This window comes from Thunnus thynnus, chromosome 4, assembly GCF_963924715.1.
Source record: "Thunnus thynnus chromosome 4, fThuThy2.1, whole genome shotgun sequence".
NCBI classification, from domain to species: domain Eukaryota; kingdom Metazoa; phylum Chordata; class Actinopteri; order Scombriformes; family Scombridae; genus Thunnus; species Thunnus thynnus.
The window spans coordinates 24,614,045-24,633,337 of record NC_089520.1 but is presented as its reverse complement, the minus strand read 5'-3'; the positions used below and the strand labels follow the sequence as shown (position 1 = coordinate 24,633,337).

Sequence of the window (19,293 nt, the reverse complement as noted above, 5' to 3'; positions counted from 1 at the left end):
AAAATGTTCAATTAACTTGTTAAAAATCCATAAAATTATGTCTCCCCCTTCTCCCTCATTAAAATGAATATGTAAATATTTTTCAGTTCAAAAGTCTAAATGATGGATACAAGATGTTTTCTACTTCACCATAAAGTCAATTTTTTTATTGTCTGTGCACTGGAGGCTTCACATTTCCACATCACAATTATGTTTCACAGTGGACCACAATTGGCTCCGAACCAGTTGTGATGTCACATAACCTGCTTGTAGGTACACGCCTTTAAAGTTGCAATACATGACATTCAGCCACTAGATGTCACACTATAGCACCAACATCTAGCACAACAAACGTGTGCCATTTACTCGTGTGTCAAACTCAACACTGCCTATTTCTCGCCTCAAATGTTTTCAGAAACATATTTAATTGTACTGTTTAGTTGTAATGTGAGAACGCGGTCGCCATCTTGGAAAGACACATGAAGGGTGAGGAGGGACTCACATGCACTAATGTACACACGCGGCTGGTGCAGCAACCAAAACAAAGAACAGAGAAACTCGGATGACACTATACACACACACACACACAGAGGGAGTGTGACTTCATTCACTGCTCAGGTCACCATTACTCCACTATATCTTTATACAGCAAATAGTTCTTTGCTGACATCCAGTGAGGCTGAATGTCATTTACTGCACCTTTAACTCAGATTTTCAGTGAGCACAAAGAAACTTTCCACTTTCAGCAGATGAATGTGAAAACAGTCAAACTCTGCACTCTGTGCATCATTCTGCACATCCAAATGTAGGAACAAGAAGAAAAACACATTTTTGAGTAGGAAGGGGATTTTAAGCATATTTTTGAGCACAGAACATTCAGGTTAGGACTAGAGACTACTGGATAATTTAAGACTATTGACACAGACTTAATGTGGTTAGAATTTTATTTCTGAACATTCAAATCTTCAGCTTAAAGTCATGCTCTGCTTCAGAACTACAGTAATATAATCAGCGGATTTACCACTTCTTCTGCTCAGTAGTCAACTGAAATTTAATGTGTCAACCTTTGAACCTGTGGAACTTCTTATACTTGAGCAAACAATGATTAAAATCTTAATGGAACAATTAACAGATCTACAGAAATGTTCAGCAACAAATCTGATAATTGATTCATCATTTTAGTAATATTTAAAAGAAAATGCCAAAAAATGGTCCCTCGTTCCAGCTTCTTATATTTGCTGGTTTTCTCATATGTTAGTAAACTGAATATCTCCGAGTTTCAGACAAAACAAGCAATCTGATATGTCAGCTTGGGCTCATGGGTGGACATGTTTCACTATTTTCTGACATTTTGTAGACCAAAGGGTTAATCAAACAATCAAGTAAATGATCAGCACATCAATAATGAAAATAATCTCTTCAGTCCGTGCCATGCAGAACAGGGCACCTTTGGTGGGTAGTAAGAAGGGTAAACATGGCAAACAAAAACTAAAATTAAATTTATAATTGCATTGAGGATGCGGCTCAAAAGCCATTTCAAAGTAAAAGACAATACAAAAGATCAAAAATGTATCCATGGCAAATCAAAACATACTTGTAATAATAAGAACGTTTCATATTTAATAAAGCCAGAAGAACATAAGTCTTCAGAAAAAGTATTTTGTGAATTCAAGTAATTTGCAATATGCTAAAACTCAAAATCAAGCACCTGAGGGGAACAGCATGTAGTGTATGACAGCAGTGTGACGATGCCACAAAAACTCAAACTTCAATGTTTCAATGTTGGCTGTTGTTGTCAAACAGACTTGGCAGGTAGTAATAGAAAAAGAAATCATCTAACTTTCTCTTCATGAGCTTGATGGTGGCATTGTCTCGGTAGATGCGCTGAACCAGTATGTCTTCCACCGAGAACACCAGGAGATCACACCACGACGTGCCTGTCACCATCATCTCTCCTTGCATGTGCCAATAGCACGAGTTGGTCTTCTTCAGGTTCAAGACTCCAGCCTTGCAGTTCAGGAAACTGCAGTCGATGAAGCTCCGGAAGCTGGTACATTTCACATGCACCAGCCCGTAACAGGGTTTCTCATTTGGGTCGTACACTAATCCGTCAGGCAGCGCCCCCAGCCACGGAGCATTCGGGTGGACAACCAACCCGCAGGGGGACCAGTTGACACACAAATACTGACAGTATTCCCGAAGTGCTTCAGTCTTCATTTCCTCCTCTATCTGTGCCGTCTTGCACCTGGAGAATCCTTTCTGTATCTTGAATATCAGGTGCTCCGCATGACTTGGTCCTGGTTTAAGTTTGCAGATCTCCCTGAAACGGGTGGTCAAGCGGAGCTTCCGCAAATCCTCTATGGACTCCCTGTGTTCACGTGTGGCGTACTCCAGACTGTGCGCTCCCTCCCAGGTGATCTCCATGACATTTATATGCTCCTGTTCCCTGGCGCTGAGAGTAGGAAGACTCAATATTTGCTCCAGTCTGTGATAAGGCAGGGGAAGCAGCGGTCGAGGGGGAGCATCGTCATGTGTTTTGTAATCCTGACTTGATGGCACAGGGCACTGGTAGGACAGGGGGCAACCTTTAGGGACTTTACCAAAAGCACAGTCCACTAATTCCACATCCTCTGTGAGGCCCATCTTGGTTATCAGAGGCTTCTTGTCATCGGGAATGTCCTTATAGGCTTCAGTGAGTCTTGCCAGAAAAGACTGGCAGTCAGTTGGGGCAGCAATGAAAGTTTTGTAGGGCATCATCCTGTATGAAACCAACCAACAGTATTAGATATATGTGAGCAAACAGGTACCACTGCGTCAATTCAGATTCTCACCATTCTTACCTTGGAAATTCTAGCACGGTTCTCTGCAGGGAACGCTTTAGCTTCTTCTATGTTGTAGCGAGATGTCCACCCAAGAAAAAAAAGAACGTATTATTTCATGCATCGATTGTTGAACAAGAACCAGGCTGGCAATTTAAACAAAACATTTGATAGCAATACTTGTCCTTAAGGGCCTCAAGGTAACAGCAATTGTTAAGACGTGACACACAAGACAGACTTCCCACTCTTTTTATATAATTACTTTCCAGGATATTTCCAGGACATTTTCAGACCTGGATACTAATATGTGTCTTTTTAATGAAGGTCTTGTTAGAGACTAAGAGTTAAGTTGCTGTACTCTGACAATGAGGTCAGGGAGGAGTTCTACAGAATTAACAAGTCCGTCTTATGTCAATTAAACCAAAAGTGTCACACTTGGATTTCTTGGTTTGAGGACAGACAATTTCCATTCCAGAAATTAAGTTTACTAAATTTCTGACAGGTAGAAACTCAGCTGTACTTGTTCAGTGACCTCTGAAACCAATTATTAGATCAAACACTGAAAATGTGATCCTGTAGGATTCGCCTCATCCACGACCAGCGCTGTCATTTCTGCCAGCCGACACTGGAGGCTTGAAACATCTGTGATAGTAACCTCACCATAATTTCTGTTGCATGTTTAAAACCTTTCCAGGACAACTGTGTGTTTTACAGGACATTTTGTTCAATTTTGTAATTTTTCAGGACGTTCCTGTCGCTGGGAAGCTGCATTACATTTTTTCCCAGAAACAATGAAACCCTGTGACAAATTATATATAAACACTTTGACTTCAACATACTATTTGTGTTAAATTGATCTATCACATAATTGACTATAACTATTAGAGCTGCAAGGATTAGTCGATTAATGGATTAATCACTTGGCAGAAAACAAATCACCAACTATTTTGATAATAAAATAATTGCTTTGAGTCATTTATTTAGAAAAAAAGTTAAATTTTCTGAATCCAGCTTCTCAAATTAGAATATTTTCTGGTTTATTTAATCTCTATGACAGTAAACTGAATAACTTTGGGTTGTGGACTGTTTGTCAGGACAAAAGTGGACATTTGAGGATGTCATCTTAGGCTTTGGGAAACAGTAATGAGTATTTTCAACATTTTCTGACATTTTATAGACCAATCGACTAATCAATTATCAAGAAGATAATTGACGATATTGAAAATAACCATTTGTTACAGCTCTAATAACTATTTTTATCATTCACTTACATTATCAGAAAAAAGCCTACTTTATCATGAAATATCACCACCACCACCATCATCATCATTTCAGCAATAACATGTCAAATAGTAACCAAAACTTGGTTCCATACCTAAGCAGGCAGGGTGTAAAATGAACTTTTTTGTCTACTAGCCAAATGTCTGGTGAATGTTCAAATTTTACTAGCCACTCAGGAGATTACCATTGTTTTTATTTGGCTGGCGAGTGAAGGAAATCCATCAACCACTTGCATATTTTACAGGCATTTGGCTGGAGACTGGTGCGAATTTTGTGCCCTGTAAGCGGGTCAGAAACAGTATTTGAAAATGTGTGTGTCTTTTCAAAGCTGAACAATTACAAAAATGTTTTGTTCTCAACTGAAAAATTGTTTCTCCCAGTAGGACAACAACATTGGTTAATTCATTCCATCACGTCTTACAAAATACTCCAACAAAAGACAAAAATGTGGCAGCATTTGGCAACAGATGTAAGCCATAACTACTTTCGACTTGTGCTTTTGTATACTACATGAAAAAGCTTCACCAGCCTGTCACAGTCAGATTTATTCAGCAGAGCTTTAGATCTACGGGGTGTTAAGGTATCAACAACGTATGAACAAGTGTACCTTTTTCTTTGATGACTTCTTTTTTTCAGGTCCCAGATCTTCATTTGTGCTTTCTTCACTTATGGATAGCTGTTGACAATCTGAGGCTACCTCTGAGTCTCCCAAGAACTCCTCAACTTCATCATTTGCTGAGAGAGTGGCTGAGGAGTCGGGGTTGTGCTCCATCACTTTAATCTGGAATGACTCAGCGATGCTCGGCATGTTCAAGTTTTCTTCGTCTGGGTCATTTTTAACACAATCTGTGGTAATGGAGTTATCGGCTTCCTGCGGACCTTCTCGTGGTTCTAGTGCCCAACTTACGTCACATTCAATTTCTTCCTCTTTAGGTTTTTTAGGCAATGGCTCTGATATTTCTGGGTCCACATCAGTGTTCAGCTGAGGGGGCTGCTCTTGGCCACCTGTGGTTACAGTGTATTTACTAACATCTGTTGTGGGGATAAAAAAGAAAGAAAGAAAAAGAAAACACAAGTTTTTACTGACTACAAATCTCTTGCTTCACTTTGGGTTTAACAAGTTTACAGCCACAGTCCCAGCATCTTAAAGCTGTAGGTCTTTTTAAACACTACTTTCTTACCACTATCAAAAGTAACAGTGGTCGCTGCAGAATGACACTGAAAAGCTGAATTTTAATGTTGCGGCTGTTTGTGGTGGAGCTAATTGTATTATACTGTTGGGTAGCTTAATCTATAATATTTAATGAGTTTTGTATGTAAAATCTTAGTGTGTAAAGTAGGGCTGCAACAATTGAAAGAAAATTAATCAGAAACTATTTTGATAATCGATTAATCGTTCAAGCAAATTTTTGATCAAAAAAGAGGGGTTGAAGATTTGATGCTTCCAGGTTCTTAAATGTGAGAATCATCTTTCCTTGGTCTTTCATTATAGTAAATTGGATATGTTTGGGTTTTGGACAAAACACAACATTTAATGACACCTTCTTGTGCTCTATGATATCATACTTTACATTTTTCACTGTTTTCTGATATTTAATAGATCAAAAGAACAATCGATTAATCAAGAAAATAATCAACAGATGAATCGATAATAAAATAATTCTTAGTTGCAGCTCTACTGTAAAGTAATAAATAAAAAAAATGTCAAATAAATGTAGTGGAGAAAATAGTACAATATAATATATAAGTATTATGTACACATCTGCGTATGCACTTTGTTTTTCACTCTAAATGTTTTATGATTTTGACTTGATCATTTTAATTTTTTTCAGCTTTTTTTGTCGGTTTCTATTCTCTGGTCATGAAGAAACAATATTTCATCTCAAGGGTATTTTTTAGTTGGGAAGTGTTTTGGTAGAAGTACTTGAGCGGAAATACAAATCAGCATAAAATAGAAACAACATTTAAGGTACAAGTAGGCTACCACAAAACTGTACTCAAGTTCAACACTTAGCTGCTGAGGTGTTTGCAGTGCTGACGTTAAATTAAAGCAGCTAACGTTACCATCAGTTAGTTGGAGTCAGTAGGTAAACTGAAAGTTACACACCTATCCTGGGTAACTTAATCTCTGGGTTCAGCACCATGTGCAGGAGGTTTTGCAGGCGTTTGTTTTCCTCGCGGAACTCCTCCACAATACTTTCAACTTCTTCAAATATCTCCACAGCAACGGTTGTAAAACGCTCCGTTAAAAAGCCCCGAAAATGCTGGAATCTGGTGTTAGACATTTTGACCAGTAATGTTAACGCCACACCGAAATATTCCTGAGACTTCCCTCTACCGTCCCCTCCACCATGTACACCGCGCGCCGAGCCTCAAAAAAACAAAGCAACCGGAACAAGAAAACAGGAATTTCCGTTTGGGAGTTTGTTACATCAGCGCCCTCCACATGACGGTCAGCAATCAACATCTAGGTACATTTATACCTGGGGCGGACATCGACCTGTACAGCTGGAGAGCCCCCACAACAGTTTATTGATGGGAATTTCGGCTCTTTTTAGTGAACTAGATCATTTGGCTCAGCTGGGCAATAAGAGCCTCCCAAATTTTTAATTTTGGCTCCCAAACGACTCTTCATTTAGTCCCACTTCTGGCTTTTATAATTCAGCCAAATTTACCTGTGTTTTGACCTATGATTGAGATGTGTGCACATACATCACGTAAATTATTCAATTATACTAAAATGTATAATTTCCATAATACTGTAATTTTACATTATGTTTGGTATAAAAACCTTAAATAACGTAAAAACATCAAACACTATTACAAATATCTAAAATAGCATCAGGCCAGTGTTAAATATGCTAAATGAAATTAAATAAATCAAAGAGAAAAAAACACAGGTCAGCTACACCTGCTTTTAACCTGACGGTATGATCTCCATCTGTCATCACATGTGATTGGTCGCACACACATACACATCAACACAACATTCAGTCAGTGCATGGGGCTTGCGTGGCCGAGCAGTGTGGTGAAAAGAACATCATTATTCTGTCTTGTATCAATTTACAAAAAAGAATCAGCTCCCCTAGATTAGCTTTACATGATTCACATTTAAAAAAACTCCTTATTTATCTTATACCGGCTCTTTATGCAACCCCTTAGTTCAGCCTCTGTCTCTTACAGGCAGTCTTAGCTCCTGTCTCTTTAAGACCCCCCTCCCAGTGAGCCCACTCTGTTCTGATTGGCCAGCTTTCCAGGAGGCCTGCTGAGGGGCAGCCGTATCAGAGTCATGTTACGTTACTGTTGATGAAACCCAACATTTCCTGCTTTACTGCTTCATATTAAAAGCTTTTTAATGACTATATAATGAGAGACTTATTGTGAAGAATTTACAGGAAATGATGGACGGATTTATTTTACTTTGCCCTGCTGTGTAATGGAAAAACACTCACATTGTGCCAGCTCAACTCCAGTCATGGCTCATTGTGACTACCCCAAAACAATGGAAAAATGCCATAATGTTAGCGGAGCAGGGCAGTGAATTTGCGTGCTGTGCATGGAGCAGATGACCATATAAAGAAATCTGTCAGCTTGGGCTTAAAGTAGAAAAAACTGTTGGAAACCAAGTGTTCAGAGTAGTCTGAAGCCGGTGCTTTTTGCTCACAGCGATTACTTCTACATACGTTTACCTCATTATTTGAAACTTTGGCCATGTTAATATGAACATCTCAAATGCAGCACTCTAAAATTATATTTGAACATGTCTACTATTTGTCGGTGACTACATTATACTATACCTTTATGTTATTAAGCTAATATTAGCTAGCTATGTTCAATGAATAATGTCAGCCGATCCTTTCTAACAATTAAGTATATCAATCCACATTGTGGTGAAACCGTTTTTCGTTATTTGAGGTAGACCCACACTATAGAACGAGCTATTTTAAATATATCTATCTGCAGCAGAGTGAGAGTTTGTCTTAAAATGAGCCAAAAAAAGATAATTAAATTGTTGAACACAATTACTTGTATGACACTCAGTTAAAATTTCATGATTGAGAAAACCCTAATTTGAGTTTGCTTTATACTGACCTGCAGTAATCAAAGTTAGAATGAGATGATTTATCCAAAAAGCATTAAATTTAATGACTGTGATGCCTGCACAACCTGTTTCTACGATACAGCATTTATGTTTCTCTTACATACTGTTTCTCACTTTCTTAATATAGGGTTAGTGTTAATATTATATGTGTGTTATCCACATCACTGTTTTTGTTCTTGTTTTTTCTTTATCAGTGAAACAAAACACTGTGAAGACGGGGTGGAAAGAAGATTGAAACAAGATGGGCACCAGCCATTAAGGAAACTTCTGAAAATGGAGCTTGTGTAGTGGCAACATGAGTGGAAATTCAATGAAATAAATAATTTCCAAAAATTCAGTCCAGTTGTATTCATTAGTGCGGTGTGTGATTCCATCATCTCTTTATACATCAGAAAAAACGGCATTACAGCCTTCCCACAACACACCTGTCCCAATGCTACAAGCCATTGGTGTGTCACAACACAGAGTTTGAAAACCACTGTGCTGGATGATTATTTGCACGTCTCTTGACTACCAAATCAAATTATGCCAGTTTTTCCCCACAGGAAGTGTTGGCCCTAATGGCCCATTTCACTTGTTCTAATGTGTTTATTTGGTGGCAATTTTGTATAATTCTTCATCAAGAGACTTTATTCACAGATGCATTTTAACAGGGTAAACAAAGCTATGCAAATGAGCAAAGTTCTTGCTCACATAAATCAGATGTCTGTTGTTAGGTAAAGTGTATTCGCTGCAGCTACTTGCCTGTAGTATCCACTAAGAGGTTTATCAGAAAGTTGGCTTTGAGGGTCTGTTGTCTTTGTCTACCTATCTATCTATCGATCTATCTATCTATCTATCTATATGTCTGTCAGTCTGTCTGTGTAGGCATACAGCTGTTTTAGATTAATAAAAATCCTTCATTGAATACAACATACACAAATTGTATTCAATAAAAGACTAGAAAAGTGGAATATTATTTTACTTTTTATGGGGAGCACAGAGAAACGCTGGCACATTTATTTTGGTCTTTCCTACATACAAAACAACTAGAGTAAATTGTCATGATTTATTGCTGATCATATCTATCCTCACTTTTTATTACTTTGGAAAAATGTATTGCTTGGATTCATATGACAGGAAAGTCTGTTCACAGTTCTATTTGAATCATTTGCTTGCTATTTTGATCACATTTTATATTCACAAATCCAAATTCTTAAGCAAGAAGCCAAACTTTTTCAGAGCTGACTGTCCATATCAAACAACACATTTCTTCAATGTCTGAATGTACAAACAAAAAAGCTTTACAAGATATTTATTGAACTACTTATTTTTAATTTTTTTTAATACAACCTTTAGTCTCCCTGGCGTGTTTGTGATTGTAGACTCAAGTTGTATACACAAGGTGCCGTAAACTTGTTGCATACTTATTTCAATAAAGCTGTAAAACAAAAGAAAAAATGTACTTTGATTTGTGCCAAATATATTGTTGAGTATTGAGCAATTAGTGTAGATATTGTCTTATTTCAGTCAAACCTGTTGATTACCTTGGCAGTAGCTTTGTAGCCTTTTTTGTTGTTCTTTCTCCACTTGCAATATTTTTATTGACAACAACGAACAAACAACAATAAAAGAACAAAACAATACATTAATACATTACAATACAGTCATTTTTAGAGGGAGAAAATAACCATAGATTGAAAGAAAGATTGAAAAGCAGTGGTAGCTTGAGAAAACAGGTTGATAGAACTACTGGATTAACTTGCTTAGGGTGCCTAAGGCAAAAATGAACTGTGGCCTCCTACTGACTCCTGCACGCCCCTCCCTCTCTGCACACTATGTATTTTGTTTTCTTTATATAAAAAACATTGATTTAGTTATAGGCACTGTGTAATAATAGATTTTGACACAGGGCATCTCAACAAGACGAGGCCTCAAGTGTACAGTATTCACTAAGTATACAGTGAAGGTGAGGCCCGTCAGGGCCCCTGGGAATCCTGAACTTTAGGGCAGCTGCCCGCTTTGCCCAAGACCAGCCTTGATCAATGGTTTTATAAAATTCAAAGAGCATGTGTCATGAGATTTATGGTCATCATAAAGGACTCAGAAGTCAACGCTTGTACACTGAGTTCGGTTAATTTGTCGTGAGCTGACTACTAAGCCTGTGAAAACAGTTGTATAATTTTTGTCTGTTTTAAAACAGACTTGAAAAATTGTGAACCTATCCTTTAATTTAAAATCCTTATACGTCACACACCAAATGAGGGCGCTGAAGAACCTTTTTCATTTAGTTGTCAATAAAGTTAAGGGTAAAAAAACCCAACCTTTTTCGTTTAGCAACCGCCGTAGATTTGATGATGATGATGATGAAGAAGAGGGGGCAGGCAGACAGCTGGAAACAGCCAAAGTGAGCCGCTCCCCCAGCAGTCAGTAAACTGGATCAAACGGAGACATTACCGGACAGCTCGGTGGGACGATCACCGATCACGGGATGCACGTTTTTACAACTTTTAGCCCACTAGCTATTTGGACAGCTCCCTGACAAACTGAGTGAACACTGTTGCTTCCAGTTTTAGCATAGGTAACGTCAGCTACAACGTTAGGTATCTAGCAAAGCAAAGGCTAAAGGTAACCTCGGTGTTTTTTTTTTGTTGTTGTTGTTTTGCTTTTTTTTTTTTTTACATCGGTGTTTACGATTGGAGGCGGTATCCGTTAGCCCCGTTAACTTACTCAGCCTGTCACGTTATCGACAAAACGCCAGGTGGTCGGTTAACGTTACTCGGTAAAGATGGGTGACATAAACCCATCGACATCCCACGCATTTCAATCAGAGGTAAGACATTGTTTTTATGTTGTTTCTTTTTCCTGTTTTACATGGAGTAACGTTAGTTTGCAGTGATCGCTACAAGTTGCTACAGGTTTGTGCAGCACACGGTGATTAACTAGTTAGCGTTAGCCTGCTGTGCTAATGTTGACACATTAGTTATACACGAAAGGTATTCAAACAAGCTTATGTCAAACCGTCAACTTTCGCCACTAAAACTTGGCATTGCGTGTGAGGATGAGTCACTAATGTTACTTCGGACGGTACTTTGTATGGTTGGTGTCGTTAAAGCAGTTAAACAGTCCATCATCACTGCGGCGCATGCTAACGTCAACCACGGCTAACTAAGCATCATATTCACGCCATCTGCATTTATCCTCAGTAACAGCTGATGATTTTATGACCCAGCGTGACTCTTTGACAATGTTCAGTACGAAATCACGTAGTTAAATAGTTTTGTTTGCCAGTTCAACTCCACCGACACTTACTTATTTGCTGTCCATTGCTAGCCGACGTAGCTAACACTGGCTGTCGCTTGTAGTTTGTTTTTATCGAGGTTTTCACCAGCGTGTCCAGGAATGTGTTCATGCAATTATTGAAACTTGAGCTTGTGTTACTAAGCAGCATGTTATATTTTAGTTTGGTTTAGTTTTGCAAGGTATGTGTTTATCAGTCGTCGTCTTATGTTATAAACGCCATGTCGGGATGTGTAGGTTTGATGCAGCTAATGTTTCAATGACGTGACTGTGTTTCAGGGTTTCAGTCCGCCATACAGGAGGAGGAGGACAGTTGAAGATTTTAATAAGTTTTGCACTTTTGTCTTGGCCTATGCTGGTTACATCCCTTACCCCCAAGAGGTGAGTAAACAAGGCGGTCAGCGCCGGTATATTACACACATCTTCATGTCAGCACCTGTATTATTGGACTTCAGCTGCCGCTAATTCACTCGGTTAACAACATTACATTAATTCTGAGCATTATTGTCCAGAGTTACAATATCTGTTCACATGTAAACAAATTGAAGTCAAGTCAAAAAGAAAAAGTCCTGGTAATATAGGAAAATAAATTATTAAACAAAGGCAAATGAAGTAGATAACATTGTATTTAATATACATTTATTAAGCATTATATTCTTGATGCCAAAAAAAAAGGGACAATAAATGACATAAAATCTGAATGTTTTGCCCCCTGAAGAAAAATTGCTGGATGAATTTAGAAGCAAACTAATGTTTTGCAACTTGAAGCTATATTCATTGTTTGGATTGTATCCTCTGTTTAGAGATAAGGAAGTTGATAGACAGACAATGAAATTATCTTAAACAGATTATTTTGTCTCCGTAGTTTCTCCGGCTGTTTATTTTTGTTTCAGCACGCTTTCTACTAAGAACTAACCTGAGCTTGGTCTTTAACACAGACTAAAGCGGTCCAGTCTCATTGTCAACAAGATCTCAGTTTTGACTGTATTATAGGTTACACGGCTGCATGGCCTCTGTTCTTGCTCCGACTTTCTGTTACATTCATAGTTTCCTTCAGTTGCACTAGCCTTCAGCTTCAGCTGCTTGTCATCTCATTAGCTGAGCCCTCTATTGTGTGTCAAGTAGTCCTGGTCACACTGTCCACCTACATGTAAGCACACTACAAGCTATCGACACATTTATTGTGGTTGAAAACATTGGATTCAGTCAAGTAACAGTCTCAAAAGCATTCACCTACACAGCCCAAAAATTTGTCTGTTGTTATACACACCTTTTTCTTTCTCCTTCAAATTCCAACAGGTAAGACCCTCCAGGTGGCAGGGATGTTCTGGTTAAAGTTGTCACGGCCTTAATAGCTTCATCGAAATGTGTTGTGGTACTCTCCAGTGCTGTAACTATAGCAAAACATTCCTTGAAAATTACATGCTTTTTCCTGTCATCAGACCAAAACCGGACAACAAAGTGTGACACCCTTTTATGAGCACAGTTTAGTCAGAACTTGGAAAAATGTATTTCTCCACCGTCAGTGCTGGGGTTTTCTAAAATCTGACTCACTTTGATTTAGTTGTGGTTATTCCTTCAAAGGTCTTTCTTTCACGGTTTCGGTTCTGTGTTTTTCTCTTACACGTGCTAGATTTGTTTTCATTTCCGCCCCCTCTGCCTGTGCACATTTCGTCACGTGGTGCAAGGTTGTCTTGTTATTTGTTGATGTTCGATGATTCGATGCAGCAGTTTTCCTTGCTAATGCAAATACAACTAAATTATTGGCAACAAAACATGAGAATACTTAGAGGTCTGAATTAAAATAATAAAAAAAATATATATATGATTAATAGTGCAGCCCAAAATTCAAATTGTCATGACAATACTTAAGCATTTCCTGCAGTGTCATTACTATTTGCTTTTAGAAATGGATTCATAACACCAATCACACTACATTTATATTTATAAGGGAATTTCTGACATAGGCTGCATCATCACACCCAGACCTCTGAACTAGTACAATATCATGCAAATCCTTGGTACAATGGCAATGCATTGATTGTTAATGAGGAATATTACAGAATGGTAATTTAATTGTTGCTGTTGAGTGGATGCAATGTTCTCATTGCTTGCAGATTTTGGATATGTTTTATCACCAGCTGTATCTCCTGATGTGTGTATGCACTTACTGACCCCTGCTTCTCCATGTATTGCTACAGGACTCGCCACTACGCAGTAGTTCCAGCCCCCCCAACAGCACAGGCAGCACAGCAGACAGTGATGGCTGGACCCCGGGACCCTCACCCTCCTGCCCCCAGCGCCCCTCCAAGGTCCCCCAGGACAGGAGCAGGAAACGTCCACAGCCAGGGGCCACGCTGTCCAGTCACACCAAGAAAGATGTGAGTTGTGTCAATGTCAGCATCATTAGCCTGATATATGTTGACCGTCATCCTCTAAAATCAGACCAAATCATAGATTTGCTGTCATTTTGACATAAATAATTTTTTCTTTCTCTTCCACAGCACACAATCACCACCCTGCATCCAGATGACCGCAGGAAAGCTGATAAACTGAAGAAGAAGAAAAGGAGAAAGGAGAGGGAGCATCAGGCTGGTGAGGACAGTCAGCAGGTCCAATCGACAGTCCCAGAACTGCAGTCCCCCTTCTCCTTTGGTGGCCGAACAATCAAAGAAGAGCCTGATGATGATATCAGCATCCCCCTCCATCCTCAGCACCTGCCCAGCCCACCCCCCTGCAAAGAGGAGCCCAAAGAGGAGCCCAAGGAAGAGCGTCGGAACTGGGACGGTCGAGACCTTGAAGAAGGGGTGGTAAAGGTACAGAAGGTGGAGGGCTTTTCGGGAAGCAGAACAGTGTTCCGCCAGGGGAAACAGGTGGTGTTCCGAGACGAAGACGGATCAGGAGAGGATGAGGACATCATGGTAGACTCAGGTGGGGTCTTGTGGTGCATATATTACATTGTTACAGCTTTGCCGACGAGACCGATGTGAATGCTCAGTGTATTCCCTTTCTTGTCTTCTCAGATGACGACTCGTGGGACCTGGTGACGTGTTTCTGCATGAAGCCTTTTGCTGGCCGGGCCATGATCGAGTGTAACAAGTGTAACACCTGGATCCACCTGTCGTGCGCCAAGATCCGCAAGAGCCATGTGCCAGAGACATATGTGTGCCAGAGCTGCCGAGACACTCACGGACCCCCAGATGCCCGCCGCTCCCACCGCTCACGCGTAGGCCCGCGCAAACATCTGCTAGACTGACCCCAGGCCGAACCTTGAACTCTGACCCCCTCCACTCCTGTGTCCCCTCCACCTGCTGGACTGACCCTTCCTCAAATTCAGGTCTTGCACCCTTCAGCAGTCTGTCCTTCATGGTCAGCCATGAACCCACATTTTCTATAAACACTTTGGTGGACCTATCCCAAGCCCTTATCCCATTTGAAAACCGTTTGAGTGCTATTTTAGATTTACTAAGGTTTGTTTCTGCTTCCCTACAGACTCTGTGCGTAAGGCAATCACTGAATGGATGTCTGTCTGTAGATGACATTAGCATAGCAGCAAACCGCTACTGTTGGGACTCTGTGTCTCGTGAACACTGGAAACATTTGAACTGCCATATAGAGAAAATACCCTCACAACTGCCACCCACTATGGTGCATGCTGGGATTTATGGGAAAGACGGTTTGCACTTTTTCTCACGTTTAAAAGAAAAAAAAAAAAAAAAAAAAAAAATCCATCTGACCTTTCTGTGATAGGGACAGGTATGTCTTTCTGATTAAACTGGATTTGATTTCCTCTAAGATGCCTCTATTAATGTTACACAATTAACCGTTTAAAATGAGAAAACAAGTTAAGCCTTGTGTTTATTGCTTCAGATGGTGCTATAGTATTAAGCTGAGGTATAATCCAATAGAACAAAGATGTAGAGTCTGCATCTGCTTCATCTGTTTGTTGTTCTGTTTTGTTATTTAAGACATTGTGAAAAGAATATCATTGAGGCTTCAAGCCCCATACAACTGAACCAAGCGCTTGTTCCTTTCGTTCTTCACAAGCTGTCTTCCAGCCTCGGCCGCTACTCTTGAGTCGAGATGTTATTGGGCCACCCGTGGAGCTTTCACACACTTTGCTTCTCAAAATTGCTTAAACAGTGTTCTTTTTTTCCTGTTTCTGGCAATTTTTTTGTTTTTCATAATAAAGAATTTGTTATTTCATAGTTTAAAAAAAAAAAAGCCAGACAATAGACAAGATTCAGATAAGTCAGTTGGTTTTCAGTAAAGGTGTTTTCTGTTGCCTCTGGTCAGTGATTTTTGCTGAACTTCAGACAGGGTTGGACAGTGGTATTGTTCATGAATACTTTTATTTTCCATGCCTTGAATTGTATTTCTGTTAGTTTTCAACGGTTTCATGCTCAAGACAAAGTTTTCAGAGACAAATATATTTATAGAAGGGAACTTCTATGGCCGTCCTGTTAAAGTATCAACAGAAAAAGCTATCTAGTTAACTGGAATAGTATTGTTAGAGAGATTCTCTAAAGAGTCCAGTTGAAATTATGCATGTGAGTGTGTGGTTTTTTTTTTTTTTTTTCTTTTTTTGTTTTTTTTTTGAATGGTTAAAAACTGTGTGAGGGTGTTTGGCAATGCATGTGCTGCTATGAGTTGACTCAACTAAGCTCCGTGGTTTTTGGCCTTTTGTAAGATGGAGAAATGGATATCTGCAAAGTACCATGGGCAGGGTCGGTTTGTTTTGTTTGTCTCTGAAGGGTCAGATCAGAAGAGCAGATCTCAAGTCCCTCATCACCTCTCACTAAAGTTTTCACAGCAGTATTCAGTTACTTCCATATGCAGCAGGTTTGATGGAAAAATGTTTTTTTTTAAGGGCACCTTTTCCCTAAAACTTGCTGCAATTTGGATGAAATATTTTTAAGTTTTGTTATTCATGTGCCATCTGCTGTTGGGCCTGTCTGTGTAGGCTGCATGTTGTTTCTGATTATATAAAAGCCATACTGTAGAGCAGGGGTCGGCAACCTTTTGGATGTCCCGTGCCACTTTACAGTGTTTAAAAAAAAAAAAAAAAAAATCACAGACCCGAGTGCCAGTTCATTTTCATAATGAGCATTTATCTATTTATTTATTTACTGCTGCTTGTTTCCCCGTCTAGATTCCGCATGCCAAAAGATCTACGCTCTACACACGTGCACTCTCTATATTATGTGTACAATACAAAAGAAAATTGATTCAATCTTACCAATTTAGTGCGACCCTTGCCCCTGCTTTTCTTTGCTGAGCTGCATAATCTCTGGTCCATATTTGGAGAGCGTGGGACTCAAAATTGACTTCATATGTGAGAATATCTGTTCGCACATATACGTGGATCCAAATATTGAAATCAATGTGAAGGCCACCTTCTTCAAACAGTCAAACTTCTCTGGGAAGCTTTCCCAACAGGCCAGAATGGAGGCCCCTTGATTGATGTCGGCAGTTGGCAGTTTTCAGTGTTTTGCGCAGCTGTGTGAATTTAGTGAGGATGCGTTTAGTTCTGTGTGCTGCATTTCAAACTCCTCAATCTTCATCCGCTGAAACAGAGACATGCTGTTCTCCCTCAAGTGTTCTGGGTTTATCAAAAAAACAATGGGCCGTGTTGCCGGAAGTCCTGAAATTTGGTACAGAACTCCCGACTTCAGCTCTTGCATGTACATGCTGATGTCATGGCACTTGATGGTTTGACAACTGACAACTCCTTCAGGTGCTCAAAGTAACGAGAGGTTCCACTTTGAATGTCATGCAAGTTGAGTCCAATCTTCGCCACAAATGCCATCCATGCATCAGAGCCTCCGCTGTCTGGCCTGCGCCTTGCAGCTGTAGGTTGTACTTGTTGAGGTGGCCTGTGATCTCCGTTAACAACATGAGTTTCACAAGCCATTTCTCATCCTACAGCTCAGGGTAGTCTTGCTCCTTCTCGATCAGAAAGGCCTTGATCGCATCAAAGCACTCTACAAACCGTTCCAAAACCTTACCGCCACTCAGCCACATAACACTGAAGTGGAGTAGCAAATCCTTGTGAATACTGTCCATCTCCTCCAGCAGAGATCTGAACTGGAGTGGAATGAGCCACAATATAGTTAACCATTTTCAAACAAATTTTCCTGGTGAATAATGCAATGAAACTGATATGATTTTCAATCAGTCAGGAATCCCTTCTGCTTCCTTGCCATGGCGGTTGCTCCGTCAGTGGTAACGGCAAATATTTTCTTTATCAACTCTTCTCTCCTGAGGAATGATCAGTAAATGCTTTTGCCACATCCTCCTCTTTAGTGGTGCCATGCATGGGCTTTAAACAACAAAGTTCCTTGCGTATCTCTCTTTTGTCACAATATCTGCTAACCACTGCTAGACGTGGAACGTCGTTTACATCCACACTCTTCATCAAGAGCTACGCTGAATACCGATGCATCTTGCAATGCAAGGGTTTGCTGGTGCCTTATGTTTTCAGCCCTGTCGGTAATGCGCCTGTCTATAGTTCTAGCAGAAACGGGTATTTCTTTGATCCTGTTGATTGTGTCTTTGTTTGGTAGCCCATCAAATATGACATCTGAACTGCTGAGGAAAGCCTCCTTTATATTCTCTCCATTGGAGAATGGCTTCCTATGTTTAGCAATGCACCGTGCAACTTTATAGCTGCCCTCTGTAGTTTGGTTTTTGGCGGCACACTGCCTTGCTTCCCATACTGGGCCACTGCCCTCTTGATTTATTCAGCTTTAATAGCCTTATCTTTGAAGTTTTTCTTGTGCCTTGTTTCGAAATTACGTTTTACACTTCAACACACATTTTCGCAGCAGAGTGCACACAGCTCGGTCCTTTTGTGAAATAATTCCGAATTTGTTTGTTCAAAATAGCTGAAAGAGGCGTATATTAGATAACCTTTTTTTGCTTCTGCCATCATCAATTGTTCTTGAAATAAAGCAAAAAAGAAAGCTAGCTTGCTAGCCTACGTTTTCACTACCGCTTAATGCTGCGCTCATTGGCAGATCAGAGGAAGGAGGGGTGATGGACCACGTCATTTGTTTGCGCTTTCTTGCTGTCATTAATTATTGCTGTCATTATTAATTAATGATTTAAGTCTTTTAAATCAAATTGATCTAGTTCATCATCAGGCTATATTTTAAAAAATTCTAACTTAAAAAAAAGCGAATACAATTTTTTTTTAACTGAATTGCTCCGCATGCCCACGGTGGGCACGCAGAGAAATTCAATAAAAAAAATATATGCCATAGGTTGCCAACCCCTGCTGTAGAGTGATTTTAGACCTAGAACCTTGGATATTAGTCCAGGATGGGGTTTTACAATGCAGAATCAATGACTTGACCAGGGAACGACTAACACATAATGAATGTGGTTTGTAAAGAACACAAGACTTTCCAAGAGTTTAAAGTGGTTAAGCTCATCTCTGCACTCTTGTCTTCTGGCATTTACAAATGTGTGGTTAACTGGTTTGTACCCAGCAATTACCCAGGTCATGATGTTTTCTAAGACGTTTCAAGACCTAAAATCATTTGCTGTTTCTCAGGACATGCACTGTATGTCTTGAAGAGAGCCCGAAGACATATTCTGGCACAAATTCCTAATTTTAGTCCGCGTCTTAAAGACATCAGTGTAATTAATGTTAACAATGCTCATTGTGATACAGCTCGTTTATTCTGATCCTGGGTTGTCCTATCCCCTTATTGAGAAAGCGTTGTCTGTACTGTGGTGCAAACTGTTTCTGTGAAACTATTGTAAACTATTGTAAATAAAGAGTTACCATTTTAACCTGTTGCTTTTTTGTTGTTCATAATACCACAG

General features: G+C 39.7%; 2 protein-coding genes across 4 annotated transcripts; one reads left to right on the top strand and one right to left on the bottom strand.

The window, feature by feature from the left end:
• Nucleotides 1–905: 905 nt before the first annotated feature.
• LOC137181811 (uncharacterized) lies at nucleotides 906–11,609 on the bottom strand. Of its 3 annotated transcripts, none has more exons than XM_067587844.1 (4): nucleotides 11,473–11,609; nucleotides 4,687–5,111; nucleotides 2,820–2,866; nucleotides 906–2,737 (listed from the first exon to the last, which is right to left on the bottom strand). In XM_067587844.1, the coding sequence occupies exons 1-4, from the start codon at nucleotides 11,570–11,572 to the stop codon at nucleotides 1,756–1,758; spliced, it is 1,554 nt and encodes a 517-aa protein (XP_067443945.1). In that variant the 5' UTR covers nucleotides 11,573–11,609; the 3' UTR covers nucleotides 906–1,755. The 3 variants fall into 3 exon arrangements, with proteins under 3 accessions (XP_067443945.1, XP_067443944.1, XP_067443943.1); XM_067587843.1 differs by lacking the exon at nucleotides 11,473–11,609 and adding an exon at nucleotides 6,187–6,511 and having other exon boundaries at nucleotides 2,820–2,863; XM_067587842.1 differs by lacking the exon at nucleotides 11,473–11,609 and adding an exon at nucleotides 6,187–6,510.
• phf13 (PHD finger protein 13) lies at nucleotides 10,466–19,260 on the top strand. Its single transcript, XM_067587845.1, has 5 exons — nucleotides 10,466–10,993; nucleotides 11,740–11,841; nucleotides 13,662–13,841; nucleotides 13,965–14,391; nucleotides 14,484–19,260. Exons 1-5 carry the CDS (start codon nucleotides 10,949–10,951, stop codon nucleotides 14,714–14,716), a joined length of 987 nt encoding a protein of 328 aa, XP_067443946.1. The 5' UTR covers nucleotides 10,466–10,948; the 3' UTR covers nucleotides 14,717–19,260.
• Nucleotides 19,261–19,293: the final 33 nt, after the last annotated feature.